The sequence below is a fragment of the Gnatocerus cornutus genome, chromosome 2, assembly GCF_029298725.1.
Source record: "Gnatocerus cornutus isolate USDA-ARS CGAHR chromosome 2, icGnaCorn1.1, whole genome shotgun sequence".
Lineage (NCBI taxonomy): Eukaryota > Metazoa > Arthropoda > Insecta > Coleoptera > Tenebrionidae > Gnatocerus > Gnatocerus cornutus.
Window position 1 is genome coordinate 9,687,153 of NC_142234.1, and position 18,701 is coordinate 9,705,853.

At 38.4% G+C, this 18,701-nt stretch overlaps 4 protein-coding genes across 4 annotated transcripts; 3 read left to right on the forward strand and 1 right to left on the reverse strand.

The window, feature by feature from the left end:
- Positions 1-41: 41 nt before the first annotated feature.
- Positions 42-2,808, forward strand: Aps (diphosphoinositol polyphosphate phosphohydrolase 1 Aps). The gene is made up of 4 exons (XM_088031231.1): positions 42-502; positions 558-761; positions 2,116-2,271; positions 2,318-2,808. Exons 2-4 carry the CDS (start codon positions 663-665, stop codon positions 2,510-2,512), a joined length of 450 nt encoding a protein of 149 aa, XP_087887357.1. The 5' UTR covers positions 42-502; positions 558-662; the 3' UTR covers positions 2,513-2,808.
- A 768-nt stretch (positions 2,809-3,576) lies between these two features.
- On the forward strand, positions 3,577-5,983 carry LOC148178815 (sodium-coupled monocarboxylate transporter 1-like). Its single transcript, XM_088031225.1, has 7 exons — positions 3,577-3,802; positions 3,850-4,127; positions 4,178-4,400; positions 4,449-4,589; positions 4,639-4,857; positions 4,910-5,180; positions 5,227-5,983. The coding sequence occupies exons 1-7, from the start codon at positions 3,588-3,590 to the stop codon at positions 5,677-5,679; spliced, it is 1,800 nt and encodes a 599-aa protein (XP_087887351.1). The 5' UTR covers positions 3,577-3,587; the 3' UTR covers positions 5,680-5,983.
- A 6,972-nt stretch (positions 5,984-12,955) lies between these two features.
- LOC148178816 (putative ATP-dependent RNA helicase DDX20) lies at positions 12,956-15,564 on the forward strand. The gene is made up of 3 exons (XM_088030837.1): positions 12,956-13,216; positions 13,262-13,438; positions 13,489-15,564. Exons 1-3 carry the CDS (start codon positions 13,033-13,035, stop codon positions 15,495-15,497), a joined length of 2,370 nt encoding a protein of 789 aa, XP_087886963.1. The 5' UTR covers positions 12,956-13,032; the 3' UTR covers positions 15,498-15,564.
- Positions 15,565-17,121: 1,557 nt separating this feature from the next.
- LOC148178817 (uncharacterized) lies at positions 17,122-18,198 on the reverse strand. The gene is made up of 2 exons (XM_088030687.1): positions 18,022-18,198; positions 17,122-17,961 (listed from the first exon to the last, which is right to left on the reverse strand). Exons 1-2 carry the CDS (start codon positions 18,196-18,198, stop codon positions 17,122-17,124), a joined length of 1,017 nt encoding a protein of 338 aa, XP_087886813.1.
- Between the last annotated feature and the right edge of the window lie 503 nt (positions 18,199-18,701).

Genomic DNA, 18,701 nt, shown 5'->3' on the forward strand with positions numbered 1-18,701 from the left:
TTATCACGTTATTGTGAAGTTTGTAATTGAAGTATTATCAACAAATAGTTACACCGGCAAAATTTTCAGGTTACTTGCGTAACATTGCCCGCAAGAGGGCGGTAGTGTCGCCGGTCATTTTGACGAAAATCGCCAAGTTGGGTCTTTTGTGGGGTTATTTTGGTCCCCGTGTGTGTTTTCAAACTATGTGAGAAAAGTGGAATTCGCGGTTTGCGTCCGTGGGGCTCTGCAAGTGCAGATTGCGCCGGTCTTTTTTGGTATTTTCTCCGTGTGTGTTGGCAACATTGCAAGGTGACAGTTGTTCAGTAACCATCGAATTTATGCACATTCTGTGATTGTGACTTTTTCCGAAGCTGAAGAGTCAGCCGCGGGTTAAATGGGCCAGTTACACCTCCATCATGGGTTATAATCAATCGCCCTGTAGCTAGCTCTAAGCTAAAATCACGTGTTTCAACCCAAGTGTATTAGTTTGTAAAAAATCGTGTGTAAATGTTCGGCTCAGGTTAATTACGATGGATATAATGTGGCGAAAAAAAGTGTGATAATTTCATTTCTAGCGGCTATGGCTGTCCAGTAGAGTGTTTACGTCTCAGTTAGTTCATTTTAATTAGTATTCGCGTTGATTTTACTCTTTAGTTCGATTTGTCCGTTGGAAACCCATCATGGTCAAAGAGAAACCAAATTCCATCCGCATATACGACGAAGAAGGCTTCCGACGACGTGCGGCTTGTATTTGCGTTCGCTCCGACGCCGAAACTGAAGTAAGTATCTTTTCCTTTTGCGAAATTTATTTGGCAACGGCCATGTCCTTGAGCTAGGACAATGTCGCGAAATGTTTATGTGCCAGAAGTTCCAACCGCCATTCTTGGGCTTTTGGCGCCAACTTGAATTTCAAAATCCTTATCAGGACATCCTGTAATGTTATGCATAATATATCAATCAAACTTATCATTTAAGCCCCGATGACGTCTTCCAGATGCTTAATTTCGCTAATTAAGATATTATTATTGCACTGATATGATGATCTTTGTTTGCGTGTAGACATGAAAGTCCTCAAGAGGTGCTCGGAATGTTAAGCATTTTAGCAGCTGTCAAGGAAACTAGCGTAACATGTGCATTCCGATTATTCTTTCAAAACGTTTGTTGCCAGACACATTAAATAATCACTGATAATATTTCAAGTTTCTATTATCTAGAAAAAGGTCTATGCAGGTAGAAGGAATGCTTCTAAAAAGAGACGTGGGAAGGCGAGGCATTTCAAAGACGGACGGTTTACAAACGTTGCCATTCATAACACCAAAATGAAAGAAACGCTACACCGTTATAAAAGACCCAAGAGGAAAACCATTTATTCTTTATTTTTATTTAAAATCTTTGGATTTAATATCGTTTTATTTTATCATTAACATCAATATAATTTTTTCATTTGAATGTTTTGTTTTTTCAAATAGCATTTGTTGATAAGAACAAGTGTGACTCATACTAGAATGTTACATTAGCAATTAGCAAGTTTTTTCATGGCTTGTGAGCGGTGTTGCAACTAGACAAATAATTCTTTATTCCCACACAAGAACAGCGTCAGAAATCGACCGAAACCAAAAAACTCCCAAGCCAAAATTTCCAAGGGCGGAAGTGAGTTGGCGACAATAAGAAAAGGCTAATAGGTTTGACATTTAAATTGCCTAGAACATAAACAAATGGGTGATGAAAATAAACGCAGAAGTTACGACTCATTAAAGAATAAATTTGACCTGTTTCTGTCTCAAACTCCCTTCATTTACATCAATTATCGGAAAATTAAATTAAAGCCCAAGTCAATCAGAGGTAATGCTCCGTTAAAGATGACGCAATTCCGATGTTACAAACTTAGTTTCTGTCTAGTAGACGAAGGAAAAGAATTTGCTTCGTGACAAGAATTGCAATAAACTTACACTCTCCAAAACAACTTTTTTCGACATCAGCGGTAAAGTGTCTAACTGGCGTTTATTAATAGAAAAGTGTAGAATTCGCAGGTTCATTGCTCTGTGGTTGAATCATACTGATGTCACCTCTCACCGGAAAATTGCGCATTGTCCTAAAAAGAATCTTATCATGTGAAACTCTGTTCCTTTCAAGGTCCTGTTGGTGACGTCTTCTCGCAGACCCGAGAAATGGATAGTCCCCGGGGGCGGCGTGGAACCGGAAGAAGAACCGAGCGTTACTGCTACAAGAGAGGTCCTCGAAGAAGCGGGCGTCATTGGGAAGCTAGGACGTAGCTTGGGAGTTTTTGAAGTAAATAATTTAAATACGTACAATTCGTCCTAACGTTCGTTTCTAGAATTTGGAACACAAAGATAGAACTGAAGTGTATGTCATGACAGTAACTGAAGAGTTAGACGAATGGGAGGACTCCAAAACTATCGGAAGAAAGAGACAATGGTTTACGATAGAAGAGGCGCTAGAACAGCTCGCTTTGCACAAACCAGTGCAACGTAATTACCTTCAACAATTGCGACGCTCGAAACTAACATGAGATTTGATTTTTTTTTACATTACTGATTACAAAAACTGTTACTGTCAAACATGTGCTTGAGGTTTTATGGGTATTTATTAATCATGGAAATTCGACTGTATGTGAGATATTGAATTCGATTTTTTGTAGTTACTTCTGCAACAATAATGCTCTCGGTTATAGTGAGGTATTGTTCATTTACGCCCGTTCTATTTAAATTTTTCGATTTACATTTTAAGACTAGTACTTTTCCTATTGTTTTGTTGCCTTTTGTTATAACGTGAATATCAGAACAATAAAATGTTATTTAATATCGATTTTTATTGCCTTTTTCAGAAGGATAAAAGTTAAAGTTGGATCTAAATGTTTTAAAATAAAAAAAATCAGCAAAGAGATTTAGGTAAAACTGAAAATTCAGCAAAGTTCCAACTGCCTTGAACTAGATATTGCACTTGGCACCTGCAATTTTATTAAAAATGAAACTAAAAGACTGATTATAATATACTCTTGCTTGTCTAAAAACTTCGAAAAACTTAAAAAAAGGACTAATAAGTGACACCAAAAAAGTCACATCCTCACATAATGCAGTAAAAAATGCGAAAAATCTAAATCAGTTTCTGTCATAAACCTAGTTGAAAGGTTCCTAGAGTCTAGAACAAGGCTGTAAACGACTCCACTTTGAGACTGTAGAACTAGTCCACTTGGTACAGTATCTAAAAACATCAATAAACTTAATATTAATAATATATTGCAACCCTTAAAATCGAAAGTGCAAATAAAGTCCAAAATTGCAGTGTCAAAGGTGCGTTTAGAAAGATGAAATGACTAATTTTTTAAATGGATTTGCATCTGCATAAAAAGAAACACGAATTCAATTCAATTTTGTGGTACATATTTGCAAAATATTACACAAGTCTACTTCGTAACTTTTGTAATCATGACGTCGGAAATGCAAACCCAAAGTTCAGACACCTAAATCTTCAGGATTTACTAACAACCATTGTCTAACAACTCACTTTGAAGTGGAAAAAACCTTACAAACTACACAACTACTATTTAAACAATCTCAGTCTCAGATTTGTATCAATGACGCGAAATGGAAAACGTAACCGTGATCAGTTCTGCTACTCTTCGCCAACTTCTTACGTTCTCATGGATCGACTACACTATCTTTTTCGCGATGTTTGGTGTTTCCGCAATCATCGGTGTTTATTTTGGTTGCTTTGGTACGAAGCAAAGCACCACTGCTGAGTATTTGCTGGGTTCCAGAGCGATGGGTGTATTTCCGATTGCCATGTCTTTGACGGCGAGGTACGCAAAGAGTCACTGTTGCAAAAATAATTATCTTGTTTTTGTAGTCATCTTTCTGGTATCACTCTCTTGGGGATTCCCTCTGATGTATACATGTATGGGACGCAATACTGGGCCTGCATATTTACTGCTATAATTGTCAGTGTGATAATTATATATGTGTACTTGCCGGTTTTCTACGCCCTGAAGGTTAGCAGCAGCTATGAGTATCTGCAGATTAGGTTTGATGAAAGGATTAGAGTTGTGGCGATGGTTCTCTATGTCATCGGGAGTATTCTGCATATCCCTATCGTGATTTATATTCCAGCTCTTGCTCTTAATCAAGGTACTTAATATGTGCGTTTGTAAATTTTAACTAACAGTTGAATTATGTAGTCTCTGGAATTGATATTCATAAAGCTACTCCCATTATCTGCGGCATCTGCATTTTCTATACCACAATTGGAGGTCTCAAAGCTGTTGTCTGGACCGACACTTTACAATTTATGGTGACTTTGGCCTCTATGTTTACTGTTTTCTTCATGGGTACAGTTTCCGCAGGCGGTTTTAGTGAAATCTGGAGGATTGCAGAAGAAGGAGAAAGAATCGAGTTCTTCAAGTACTAATTCTACACTACTAGCTTCAGTTATTTTCAGTAATGTTGCAGCATGGATTTAGACCCCACCGTGAGAACCACGTTTTGGGGAATCACTATTGGAATGACTTGTTGGTGGATCACTGCGTTGGGTATTAATCCATCATCGGTACAAAGGTTCATGGCGGTACCGTCTTTGAAGAAAGCCAAATTGTAAGCTCTAATACCTAACTAATTTAAGTAAGTAATAATTTTTTGATAGATGTGTCATTATCTTCGGTCTTGGTGTTTTGTTCACCAAAAGTTTGAGTTGTTTTTCCGGCCTCATTATGTACGCGAAATATAAAGACTGCGACCCGTTCACCTCTAAGAAAATCAAACGTCCCGATCAAATTCTACCATATTATGTCCTGGATGTTGCTCGCAATATTCCCGGTTTGCCTGGACTCTTTGTTTCAGGAATTTTTAGTACAGCTTTAAGGTTCAATTAAAGTGCGAAATTTTAACAAAGAGTTATAACTTTATCGTTGTAGTACCATGTCTGCCCATTTGAACACTCTCGCAGGCACCATCTACGAAGACTTCATCCGGAAGTATCTGCCACCGGATAGTACTGATGCTCAAGCTAACAAAATTATAAAAGCAACAGTTGTGATCACTGGATCAATTTGTGTTGCACTTGTTTTTCTCATTGAACACTTAGGAGGTGTGCTACAGATCTCTGGGTGCTTTGCCGGAACATCGACAGGACCGCTGATGGGTCTGTTTACTTTAGGAATGTTGTTTCCTTCTGTTACTACTAAGGTGAGGAAATTTTTTTCAATGGAAGCTGATAAGGACGAAATTATAGGGTGCTCTCTATGGATCCGTTACTGGATTGGTGACCATGCTTTGGATCATTACTGGCTTCCAATACCATTTTGTGAGAGGAGATATTAAGCATAGCCGTCGACCATTGTCGGTGGAAAAGTGTGAAAATTTTAGTATCACCTCTCTCATGGCAAATGTTACAAATATTGCAAAGGAGGTGGGCCCCCCCAACGAACCTTTCTTTTTATTCAAGGTGTCATTTTATTGGTACCCTGTGATTGGAGCGGTAGTTGTTATAATCGTTGGTTTGTTGGTCAGTTGGTTGAGTGACGAAGATAATCCGAATAAATATCGAAAAGAATTGTACAGTCCAATTGTACACAAATTTGTTCCAAAAAAGGTCAAAGAGATTGAAATGGATACTTGCGAAGTGTCGCTTATGGAACAAGAAACACAAATAAAGGTCAATGGAGAGGAACACCATCAAGAATAATTTCGTTATGTGAAATTGTATGTATTCTATTGTACATTATTTTACAATATACTTAGTACTGAATATAAAACTGAAATGAATGAGAAAACCCCAAGTAATTTAAGACCGTATGTAGAATGTTCAACTATATGTAGGTTCTTAACAAGGAGTATAACATGTATGATTTAGGAATACAAATAAAATATGCGGATCGGCCTTTCTGGGGTTCGTGTCTCTTGAAGACAACAGATGGCGCCACAAAATTGTATAAATTTTGCTAAAATAAAGAGGTGAATTTAGGAATTCCTAAAAAAAACTTGGTCAACTCGGTGTTCTTGGTAACTCTTCTGTGCATTGTCGTCTAGTTTCCAGTCTTTTCATCATCCTCGAAAGAATTTTCTTCCTAAATTTGTTGAAAAACCCTCCTCCTTTTTCCGGGCTTGGGACCGGCAACAGCCTCCTTAGAGATACGTAAAGTACCTCAGGGGGCTTGTATCATAAAACTTACTATAATAAATTACTAAGGTATCTTTAGTTCAAACACTAATCTCATCGACTTGCAATAATTGTAAGTTACCACAGTAAGTTTTATGAAACAGCCCCAGGATGCTGCAGGCGGAGTTACACCTAAAAAAAATGTGTTAAAAAGGGATAAAATGGTATAAAATGGTATGCTTACCTGTGTATAATCGTCTTTTACTTAATAATTTCGTTTTCAAGAAGTGAAAGCGACTGTTAATTGTACGAGTCGCTTAAATGCAAAAGTCGCCATCTGCATTCAATTCTAATTTTCAGAGCAATTGAAAAAGCGTTGTTAGCGCTTTTACTTTTAAATGATGGGAAATAAAATTAATAATAATATAATAATAAGTATAAATAATAATACTATATATACATACACCTTCGTAACTTATAAGCTCTTACTTTATTTATTAGTAATAATTATTACTAATAAATAAAATAAAAGCTTATAAATTACGAAGGTGTTTTCAATGCCGGGTTTTACATTTAGGCGACTGATAATTTCTTACCTGCATGTTAACACACACTAACACCATAGCACTAACACTACCACTGCGCAAAAAACGGGAACACTTACACTCCGCGAAAATCCGCAAACGCAACATCCCAACACCATAAAGGAAAAATCCTACCTTTTGAGATCCAACGTCGCCATCGTCTTCGTACACGGACCTACCTTTAATCCTAATTCCTCAGCAGTATCGTCGCGCTCCTGCCACTGCATCCCCCTCTAGGTACCAGGAAGCAGGAACCACTCACTCACTTTGTTTCAAAAACGATTTTAATTTTACTTTTAAGACACTAAATTATCTCGCGCACTAAAAATGACTTCGGCACTGTGTTGCGAAACTCGACTTTAACTTTGACTCTCGCGGAAGACGCGGTTTCGACGGTTCTTGCGAGGGGTGACGCGACGCGATCGCGGAAGTTCCGAATTTACGAAGAGTTATAAAAAGAATTGTATTCATTTAGGTAAACATAATTTTCTCTTACCTGTATGTTAACACACTAACACAGTGTCACTACTACTACCACTTGTCAAACAACGAATGCACTTGCACTCCGCGAACAACTCGTAAAGAAAAAACATCGCATCGCGAGGTTCATCGTCGTTCAAATCCCGTCACCCAGAAGGAAAAAATCCTACCTTGTTGGATCCAACGTTGCCATCGTCTTCGTACACGGACCTACCTTTAATCCTGATTCCTAAGCAAAGTATCGTCGCGCTCCTGCCACTGCATCCCCCTCTAGGAACTGGGAACCAGGAACCACTCACTCACTTCGTTTCAAAAAAGATTGTAATATTACTTTTAAGACACTAAATTATTTCGCGCACTAAAAATTACTTCGGCACTGTGTTACGAAACTCGAGTTTAACTTTGACACTCGCGAAAGACGCGGTTCCGACGGTTCTTGCTAAGAGGTGACGCGACACGATCGCGGAAGTTCCGAATTTACGAAGAGTTTATTTTATTCATTTAGCTAAATTTAGCTCCGCGAAAAAATGCAAACGTAACTCTGAAGGAGAAACATCGCATCGCGAGGTCCATCGTCGTTCAAATCCCGTCACCCAGGAGGAAAAAATCCTACCTTGTTGGGTCCAACGTTGCCATCATCTTCGTACACGGACTTACTGCAAGAAAAATTTTATTAGAAATTTGAACCGACATTTTAAAGTTAGCAGTTAACTACCCTTTAATCCTGATCCCGAAGCTGCATCGACAGGCTCCTACCACTGCATTCCCCTCTAGGAATCAGGAATCAGGAATCAGGAACCACTCACTCACTCACTCACTCACTTTGTTTTAAAAACGATTTTAATTTTATTTTTAAGACGCTACAGAAACTGAACTGAACTATCTCCCGCACTAAAAATGTCGGCACTCGAAATTATTAGTGAAATTAAAATAAGAGGAATATTAAAAAGAAAAGAGAACATTAATAGATAAAATGACAAAATTAGAAACTACCGTAAAATGGTGGAATGGAGGAAATTTTAATAAAAATAGTGTTCAGATGAATGGGTGGTTGGCCAAAGTGACTCATCGAAGATTGATCAAATAGGACACCAGTTGGAGTTGAAAAGTGTAAAGTGGCAAGAAAAAATGAATAAAATTCGGGTGACTCTCTCCCCATTTTTTAATAAGAAAAAAAGAGAACATTGAAATAGATAAAATGACAAAATTAGGAGCGTCGTAAAAAGGTGGAATGGAGGAAAATTTAATAAAAATATTGTTCAGATGGCGAAAGAATGGGTGGTTGGGCAGAGTGACTCATCGAAGATTGAACAAATAGGACACAAGTTGGAGTTGAAAAGTGTAAAGTGGCAAGAAAAAATGAATGAAATTCGGGTTACTTTTCCCCTATTTTTTAATAAGAAAAAATGAGAATATTGAAATACATAAAATGACAAAATTAGAAACGTCGTAAAATGGTTTAATGGAGGAAAATTTAATAAAAAAAGTGCTCAGATGGGGAATGAATGGGTGGTAGGGCAGAGTGACTCATCAAAGTTGGAGTTGAAAAGTGTAAAGTGGCAAGAAAAAATGAATGAAATTCAGGTGTTTCTCCCCCCATTTTTGGTCTCAAAATACACCCCTTTTTCGCGAACACAGACACCGTAGGGGATCTTGGTGGATTCAAAATAAACTCAGCTCCCGGAAGTCCACCATGTTTAACGAAACAAAAGTTTATCCCGTGAGTAAGCATCTTGACCAAGGTGTCCCGTAAAGTGTGTCCACCCTTCTAGCAAAACTAACCGGACATTTACTTTCAAACCAACTCCTAGTTAATTGTCTTGAAAAATAAATTACATTAAATGATTCTAAACTTATTCTGAACGCTATGGTAAATTTTGATTCGAAGGGCAGTTGTGCTTTCAAACGACAGCTAGCTCCCGTTTCCCATCTCAACATTGTCCTCGTCCCCCTCAACATGATGTTCGTTCATCGCGCGCCCACATACTAAGGTCTGTCGGCTACCAATTGTCCAGTCGAGGCCAGTTTTTCGGTGGTGCCAAATGAATACTGTCCAACCAGTGTTGGAGAAATGAAAGCAAAATACCTCAATGGTTCCGTTCCAACCATTATGGTATAACACAATCCGAGCCTGGGGTATTGAATGACTAACATTGGCCCTGTTTCTAGGTTAGCATGTGATGCGACCGGCATTCTCCTTCGGCTTTCTAACTAACTCCCCCCGCCTTAAGGTTCATCCACCCCCTCTAAAGTCAAATCGTGGAGATATGCAGATACAGCTTCAACTAAATGCGCTCTGAGAGTTTTAGAGCTGCAAATGAAGTCATTCGTACCCGACGTCTGCTGGTCGGTATCGGATTGACACCGTCGCATCATTAGCTCATACAAACTGAACACCTTTAGAAGACTCCGTAAATGCCGTAACTTGACAAACTAATGTGTCGGCTACAGAACATGCATGGATGTTTCCATAGACGCACGCAAAAGGTACCTTATTTCCTAAATGTGTGTACCTACGTGGATGAACGTGGGTCCCCCTTTCTAGTGTTGGTATGTTTAAGTGTACAGGGTAGGTGGCAGCAAGTGTAGTGATGTTAAATTATGTGCAGAATACAGAACATACATGGATGTTTCCATAAACTCACGCAAAATGTGTGTGTATCTAATTCCCCAATTTTGTCTACCTACATGTTTCCCCTTGGTTGTGTTGGTATAAAAGAACTGGACAGACTTTTCCAGTATTAAGAAAGAGAGGAAATAGAAGTTCATTGTTGTGTTGGTATAAAAGAACTGAACAGAGTTTTCCAGTATTAAAAAGAGAGGAAATTGAAGTTCAGGTGGCAAAACGCAAAAAAGTCATTTCAAGAGACATGAGACTAAGAAAAAGTATAAAAAAGATAAAATTGGTAAATGAAGAAATGATGCAAGAATGCAACAAGAACAGTGAACTAGAAAGATGCAACTAAACTGTCTTACCCTAATCCTTCGTCTTACATTTTTCAAGATGTTCCACGATTTCGAGTGAAAATTCCGAAGTTAGGATGATATCTGCAACAAATAAATACGTATTAATTAAAAGGATCGAATATTTATGTACAAACAATACACGCTTACTTTTAAACCACCGTACATGTCCTACCTTTAAGTCCTGGAAATCAGGAAAACACACAAAATTAATTAATAAAGTCCGTAGCACGTCTTTCTCACTTAAAATTCAGAGCACAACTAAATAAATGATGGCTCTACAAGCGTTATTAGATAACGATTATTTAACTTTTTTTTTTGAAAACAAATCACTCCGAATCTATTTTCACTAATTAGGAACAATGCAGCTCTAATCAATTACGTATTCTGCGTTAAAAAACAAGACTAAAACGTACGGAGAATTGCTATATTTTAAAAATGACAATTCGTTATTACTTCGCCTCGTCTTCAGAAGTCGGAAATATTGAAACTAATCAATCAGAAATTTACCGAAAAATACGACACAATTTTTGTTAAAACTGTTTCCTTACAATAAAAACTTGTTGTGTTTAGCCTGCTTTCCAATAATCAGATTTAATAATAACACATTAAACAAAATTCCGAATTTTTAAAGCACGTCGATTTTAAACGAAACTCCAAACACGCGTAAAAAATTAATAATGAAGCGTTGATTTCACTATGCAACAAAATTTAAACATTTAATTTTTGCTGGGACGCAAGTGGTTTTGACCCTCACCAGGATTTTCAGCGAAAAGCAAATTTCAACACAGGTTTATTAGTGTGATCTTTCTTTTGTTTAATTGGACTTGAAATCGACCAGAATATTCGCGAATTTATCAGTGTTCTTATTCAACTCTTTTTCTATCAAAAAAAACCTAATTGTTGTCGGTGGTTCGATAACGCTCAACTTGTATGCCCTTCAACTAATTACATAATTGCAGAAAGAAATTAATACGTAAGACCTAAAAGAATTTCAGCACGGTGGCGTGAGACCACTATGGAAATTTTCACGAAAAATCCAACCAAAAAAAGAACAGAATTTCTAGTAACACTTCAGTCAAATGAATCTTACCCATTCGCGCGATTATAAAGTTGAGTCTTGAAATAAATTTAAAATTGCAAGATTAATATTGGGCGACTAATTAAAAAAAATGTTTGATGTTTCAAATGTTCAAAGTTTGTTCGTCATATCCAACAGTTAAACGCAGATCCTAGATAAACATTTGAATGAAAAAAAAGTTTAAATGTATCTAACGTCCTTTAAAACCCGATTATTACTAAGCATAAACACTCTGTATAGTAAACTGCTTTTGTTAATAGAAACGAGTCAAAAAATGCACAATCAAACGCGCCTAACGTTTCTCTGAATTAAAAACTCTCCAAAATATCAATAAATGAATATAGGGTAGTACTTTACCTTACAAAATATTTTCTCAGAACAGCACTCTGTAGCACACATCTCTGAAACGACCGTTTTTATCAAAAGTCGAAACACAACTGTTTTAATTAATATGTGATTTCCTAATTGCTTATAACAAAAACTATTACTTTTTTCTTGAGCGAACAAAAAGTACCTAATCAGGTGGCGCTATTGCCATGCCATAACCAAGGGTAATGAATGACAACGATTTTTCAGAAGGTCGAGTTCCAAAATAAATCCAAATATACGATAGGTAGACAAAGCAGATTTTGCAATTTTACATTAGTTTGAAAATTTTCAATCTAATAATGAAAGAGTAGCAACAATAGTGCTAGAAAAACGATAGAGAAAACCGCATATTTCTTATCTGTCATAGGTCCACGAAATTGATTTACATTCTAATTTAAACAATCGAGTTTTAGTGGTAAAACACGACTTAAAAGTCGTAATTCCTCAAATTGCACTAAAATTACGACAGTTATCAATTTTAGTGAAGCATTTGGACATTAAAAATAAAATTTTCTATTTATGTCTTTTGATTTACAATTTTGCAATTTGGTAGAGTTAATATTTGATTAAAAACTAGTAATTTCCCGAAATTTCATAACTGTAGCACTAAAATTACCTTAGTAGTACTTTACCTTGCAAGATATTTTCTCAGAGCAGCACGAAACGACCGTCTTTATTAAAAGTCGAAACACAACTGATTCTAATAATGAGATTTATTATGTAATTTAAGCGAACAAAAATAATCAAGTTTTTGCGTTTTCAAAAGATATTTCATTTCAAGACTTGCGGAAAATACCATTTCGACAATATTAAAACCAATCAATTAGAAAATTTACCAAAAAATGCAATGCAGTTGTTGTCAAAACTGTTCCCTTACATAAAAAACTTGTATTTAAACTGCCTTGCAATAATCAGACTTAATAATTTCGAATTTTTAAAACGAAACTCCGAACACGCCTAAATAATAAATAATGAAGCACTGATTTCACTATGCCACAAAATTTAATCATTTGATTTTCGCTGGGACGCTGATTTTGATTCCTTGTTAAGTATGCAATAAGATGTCTGGGTTACATCAGGATTTTTAGCGAATTTGTCATATTTCCTCCAGAAAGAAAATCAATCAAGGCATATTTCAACAAAGGTTTATTAGTGTGGCCTTTTTTATACATAGATGATCATTCACTGTATTGAACTGGTCAAAACCAGATATATTCAAGTTTTTTATTTGGTTTATAAATATTTATTAATGTTTTAAATTTGGCAATCAAAACTCACACCTTAATCAGTTCAGATGTCGTTTTTTCTCCGGCAACTTAATTCGCTCGTTATCAGAAATTTTCGTGGAGCCTTAACCACAGCTCCGTGTTGAAAGAGTAGGTAAAGAAGAACCCTGTATGTAAACGTCAATGAAACGTCAAGTGTGAATTGTTTTTTGAGGTTATATGAACAGTTTTCAAAATGCAACAAATAGCTCATAGTTTAGACGAAAAAGAAAGAACTAAAGACGTACTTTTACAAGACAATGTTAATTTTACATCACTACTTTTAAGTGCCAACATAAAAAAAGGCCTCGCGGAAAGTGGCTATAAAAAACCTTCCCCCATCCAGTTTAAAGCAATTCCATTGGGCCGCTGTGGATTTGGTAAGACAAAAACAGGTTGTACTTTATTCTTACACGTTTTTTCAGACTTAATCGTAAAATCCAAGTCAGGAACTGGAAAAACTTTGGTGTTCTCAACAATCGCTTTAGAAACCATCATAACTGTGACTAAAGCCCACTTGCAAGTGTTAATTTTAGTGCCTACGAGAGAAATTGCTGTGCAAATACAGGATGTTTTGCGAAGTATCGGCCGTTTTATTGATGGTTAAATATTTTTACTGTGTAAATTTCAGTTGACATTACTCTATTTTCAGGTCTTTGCATTGAGAGTTTCATTGGTGGATTGCCTCTAGAAGATGATCTCAAGAAAGTCAAACATTGCCATATTGCGGTGGGAGCTCCCGGTCGAGTCAAACATTTAATAAACCTGGGGGCTCTCTCTACACAATACGTTCGATTGTTCGTTCTTGACGAAGCCGACAAACTCATGGAAACAGCTTTTCAAAATGACATCAACGAAATCTACGATGTTCTCCCTCAGAGAAAACAACTAATAGCAACGAGCGCTACCTACCCCAAAGAGCTTGATATCTTCTTATCCAATTACATGCTGTCTCCAACTCACGTAACGTCTGAAAACGAGACTCCTCTTTTATTGGGGCTTCGACAATTTGTTGCTGTCCTCCAACACAATGCCATCAATGCAGTCCAACAAATGAAAGCTAAAAACGCGATACTGTTGGATATCTTCTCCAAAGTGTCTTTTACTCAATGCTTAGTGTTCACAAACTACCAATCACGTACTGAAAGCGTTTGTAATTTTTTAAACCAAAAAGGATGGAATTCGACGTTTATTTCTGCGGCCGTCGAACAGAGCGAACGCTTGGAAGCTATTAACAATCTCAAGAATTTCAAAAATCGGATTTTACTGTCGACGGATTTAACATCACGAGGCATCGACGCCCCTAACGTGGACCTAGTAATCAATTACGATCTGCCCTACGACGCCGTCACGTATTTGCACCGAATGGGACGCGCAGGACGGTACGGGTCATCCGGCATTTGTATTAATTTAGCTCTGGAAGGAGCAGAAATGAAAAAGTTGCAACACATCTTGGGGACGATTGGAGCGACGAATTTGTCAATTTCAAAATTACCCCCACTAAATGACATTGATTTGTGGAAGCTTGATTTAGGGGAATTGGAGCAGGTCTGGGGGGTTGTTTCCGAAGCTTCTGATGAAGACCGAGAAGAGATAAAGAAGGAGGTTATGACGATGAAGCAGCGCGGTAAGGATAAAGCAAAGAAGAAGAACAAGAAAAAAGTCAAAGTTGAGACAGAAATGGAAGGAAGCGATGTAGACGCTGAGAACTTGCTCAATTCGTTGCTTATCGGGGACAATTGCAGCGAGGATGAAAGTAAAAAGAGGAAGCGAACCATAAAAATGGAGGATCTAAGCAGTAGCGATAATGTGAGTGCTTTTCTTCAAGCGAAGAAGGAGGAGGAGAGTATAACCGAGGAGACTGACACTATTCTGAGTTCATTGATTAAGAATGCGCCGATAAATGATGAAGATACGAAGAAGCGCAAACTGAATTCTCCAGATTCGCAGTGTGAATCTAAAAATACAACTTTTTGCAAAAACAAAGCGTTGTTGAGCATCACAAGATTATTATACGGATGTAACGACCAAATTGACGCTGATTCGGTTGAACCTATCGATGGCTACCTCAACATTCTCAAAGTTACTAATTTTGATGCCGAAAAGTCTGTAGAGGACATCTTGAGAGAGGAAGTAGCGTGCGTCGTTACCAAAACTGAGTTGATTGAAAATAACACTGAAGACGATGGCGGTTTGACTAAAGAAACCATGGAAGACATTTTCAAAATCGGTTACGAAAGTGCAATGAAAAATGAAAATTGGTTGCATAGTTTACCAGAAGTCGAGTTGCAACGTTTCCAGAACTTTTGTCGTGAAGAGGTCGATTCTTCTGAGAGTGAAAACGAACAAGAAGACTACGAAATGGAAGAATACGCCGAAGAAGCCGAAAACAACGGCGAAGTCGCTGAAATTTCCAATGATAACAACGCTTTGGAGTGGTTTCCAGTGGAACCCGAGTCGTCCGATGTCCGCTTCACTCAGTGTTATGAAGATTGTGGAAATGTTCTCTGGCAAACGGGGTTGACGTTTGAAACGGTGACAGACTTCGACAATTGGTTTTTCCAATGGCAAGAGCAACTTCGTTCCGTGAGGAACTACGTTCAACAAAACATTTATATTGAGGAGATGAGTAAATACCAACACCGACTGACTAATAAATAAGGATGCCCCTTGGTACCGCCTTGAGCTGTTCCTGTTGTAATAAATAACATTAAACCTGTTGAGTTTCTGCGTGTTATTTTTCGTGATGGCGGTTCAGTGACTTTATAACAAGAGAGAGCATCTCGTTATTTTATTTTTCCGAGAACTAAAGCGGGGTCGTCGCGAAATTAAACCGGAAATGCAGTAAATGCATATTTAACAAGTGCATTAACCAGGAGTGCAATAGCACCTTAAATATCGACCTCGGGCGTTGTAAACAAAGGAATAAAATCTAGGTTTCTATAATGGCACGTTTTGATTGGCAGCACCAAATGAAGATCTAACGCTAACGAGCGCCCAACGCAGCTGTCTATTTGGTTCCAGCATCTCCCACGATTATACCCAAAACCGATTTAGGCCCATATAGTAATTCCTATGCTTAAACCACCCTAATGAAGAGCATTAAAATAATATGCACCCTTTATTACCGGTTTGGGTCGCAACCTCCACGTCGGTAATCGAGTCGTCACGGAGCTCTTGTAATTTCTTTTACACGATTTTACATAATGCGTTTTTAATACCCACCTCTCAGTGTAAAAATGTACCATTCAAGTCCCGCGCTAATAATTTGCTTCCACGCAAACCCCTACAATCAAATCTGAAGTCGATGGTGATATTAACACCAATTAACCAACATAATTATGATAATTTACTACGGAAAGTTACGAGTGCATGCAAAATAAGTAATGGTGCGAGGATTTTTATCGGTGACGAGAAAAAACAGATTCTGATATCGGATACTTGGCCGTTTCGACGTTGGAAACGTGCTTAGAATGTGCATATTGTGTAAAGATAGCGTTTGAGCGACTTGTAGAAAAATGCGACTGGCAGATATCGATGGTTACAAACAACACTGCAAAAGTGAATTGTTGGGTTTTTCTGTTGGCGGTCGTTTGTTCCTTTCACAATGAGATCCATGGACTCGATGTCACGAAAACTCGAATGATTGACGGGAGAATGACCTAGGGGCGGCGGGGAATTTCGGAAGGCGGATTGTGACGAAGAAACAGTCCAAGATTGCCGTTGTTCTTTCTTATTGTTCACTTCAAGAAAAGAAGGCTTTTATTGCTCTCAATCTATCTATCGAACATAACTGCGTTTTTATGAAATTTTTGATAAAAATAATGGTTGGACAAAAAATTTAAGGTTGAGTTAATTACATTGAAACCATTTATCTAAATTATTCCACAAACTTTATTTCATAATCGCTTTAAGCAACTATGCATTTTTTATGGAACCTGTTGTTTACTGTTCTACTCTATCCCAAAATAATTTAATAATGATTAAAGATTTCCACACATAAAAACTGTAAGTAAACAGTGCAGCTTGGCGTGCTCTTCGTCATTATAACCGCTCCCAGGAAACCCTGTCTAGTAATTGCACCCTATGTGTCGTTCTTCGAATCCTCAAATGTACCAAGCGTGCGAGTTGATATCCTCCTCGATAGCACTTTCAAGAACTGGTGCATTCGTGCATGAAACGTAAAATTTCGTGCCAGCAGCCAGAATAATGAAATCTGATGCTGTTGATACATATTTAAAGAAACTTGGAACTTTTCCACTTATTTATTACGTAAAAGACATTATTAACAAGGACAGGGGGGGCAGCAGGGTGGACAGGGGGGACAGCAGGGAGGACAGCACGCCACTGGGGGTGGCGGACATGGCATGGGACAGCAAGGAACTGCAGGTACAGCTGGCACTATAGTTCCTACAGGTACTAAAGGCGGAGGTCCTGGGCAAATAGGGGGAGGACAGGGCGCTTGGGCGACCAGAGGCACTGCTGGACAACAAGTTGGTGGAGGGCAACAAGGATCGCAACAGGGGGGTCCTGAACAGCCACCACATGGTGAACATGGGGGTGCTGGACAACCACCACATGGTGAACATGGGGGACATGGAGGGAGACGGACATATGCGGGATAGCACTGGTATTCCGCAAGGTCATTTCCACAGTAATTTCTTCTGCCGAGATGTTTTCCGTTAGCGTACTTGCTAGGACCGCAGGTGGGATCGGGTTTAGTGAGACATTCGGGGGCTCCTTTACATTCAGTACGAGGACAGTCATCTTGAAGACCATTGCGTTTTTCACAGTCGCATCCAACGTGGAGAATGCTGGCACGTAATTCTCTGCTTTTCGATCTGTTTGAAGCACCACAACAATTTTTTGGACGCCGATAACAAACCATCATTTGTGGGGGGTTACAGGGAACACAAGGCTGAGGTTCTGGGCACGGATTACACACCGGAACGCATGGTGGTGGCACCGGAGTACAAATGGGCATACATGGAGGCACCGTAATAGCGCACGGCGGCGATGGGCAGCACACAGGAACGGGAGCGGTGGGTGATGGGCACGTCCCTGGACAACACTGTGGAGAAGGACAACAGGGTTCAGGACACGATGAACAGGGGGGCGCGCAACACTGAGCAGGATTGACAATTGGCAGACAAGGTTTGGGAAGAGGATCGTATATTTCTATTACCGGTCCTATGCCACAGCACGGCGGGGAAAAGCATGGTGGACAACTTGGAGCACAACAGGGAGTTGGACAACATGGAGCTGGACAACACTGCTGGTCGTCGATACGGTCGACGAGATTCTTGAGTTTGTTGAGGAGGCATTTGCGTTCTTTGCACTTTTCGGGGCAAACAAACACCATTGTTGAGATTTAATACTTAAAATTTTAACAGATAAACAATAAACTTTAATTTTGAAAATTCACATGCCAAGACTAGAGAATTTAAAATAAAATTGTTTGAAAAATTTATAACAATGTCATGGAGACGGGCAGAAGACAGCGCGATGAAAATGATGGCAAAATATTGAAAAAAATTAACTCTTAAGTAGCAAGCAAACAAAAAATCTGTTTAGGATTATCCGGAAGTGTAACACCTGACGTGACTTTAAGATAAAATTTATGAAGAAGTGCCTCGTCACTCTGAAGATGACACCGTCAAAAGATAACGTAATGAATAAAACAAACCATGAATAATTCAGTCTAAAAAACTATTATTCTCTTATAAATAAATACAAATAATTCGATCCAGCTGTGGCAGATGTGTGTTAACCTGACGTCACCGCCATCTCCAAGCGACCGCCGGCGGCGACGTCTCTGCATTTTAGAGTGAATTACGACAATAACCCACCAACTGCATAATTTGT

Coding starts and splice junctions, on each gene's coding strand:
- LOC148178817 (XM_088030687.1), bottom strand. CDS start 18,198: ATGGTGTTTGTTTGCCCCGAAAAGTGCAAAGAACGCAAATGCCTCCTC. Junction 17,962..18,021: donor CGTGCTGTGGCATAGGACCG/GTAATAGAAATA, acceptor AATCCTGCTCAG/TGTTGCGCGCCCCCCTGTTC.
- Aps (XM_088031231.1), top strand. CDS start 663: ATGGTCAAAGAGAAACCAAATTCCATCCGCATATACGACGAAGAAGGC. Junction 762..2,115: donor GCTCCGACGCCGAAACTGAA/GTAAGTATCTTT, acceptor GTTCCTTTCAAG/GTCCTGTTGGTGACGTCTTC. Junction 2,272..2,317: donor GTAGCTTGGGAGTTTTTGAA/GTAAATAATTTA, acceptor GTTCGTTTCTAG/AATTTGGAACACAAAGATAG.
- LOC148178815 (XM_088031225.1), top strand. CDS start 3,588: ATGGAAAACGTAACCGTGATCAGTTCTGCTACTCTTCGCCAACTTCTT. Junction 4,401..4,448: donor GAAAGAATCGAGTTCTTCAA/GTACTAATTCTA, acceptor GTAATGTTGCAG/CATGGATTTAGACCCCACCG. Junction 5,181..5,226: donor TTCCTTCTGTTACTACTAAG/GTGAGGAAATTT, acceptor ACGAAATTATAG/GGTGCTCTCTATGGATCCGT.
- LOC148178816 (XM_088030837.1), top strand. CDS start 13,033: ATGCAACAAATAGCTCATAGTTTAGACGAAAAAGAAAGAACTAAAGAC. Junction 13,217..13,261: donor ATTGGGCCGCTGTGGATTTG/GTAAGACAAAAA, acceptor ACGTTTTTTCAG/ACTTAATCGTAAAATCCAAG. Junction 13,439..13,488: donor TATCGGCCGTTTTATTGATG/GTTAAATATTTT, acceptor CTCTATTTTCAG/GTCTTTGCATTGAGAGTTTC.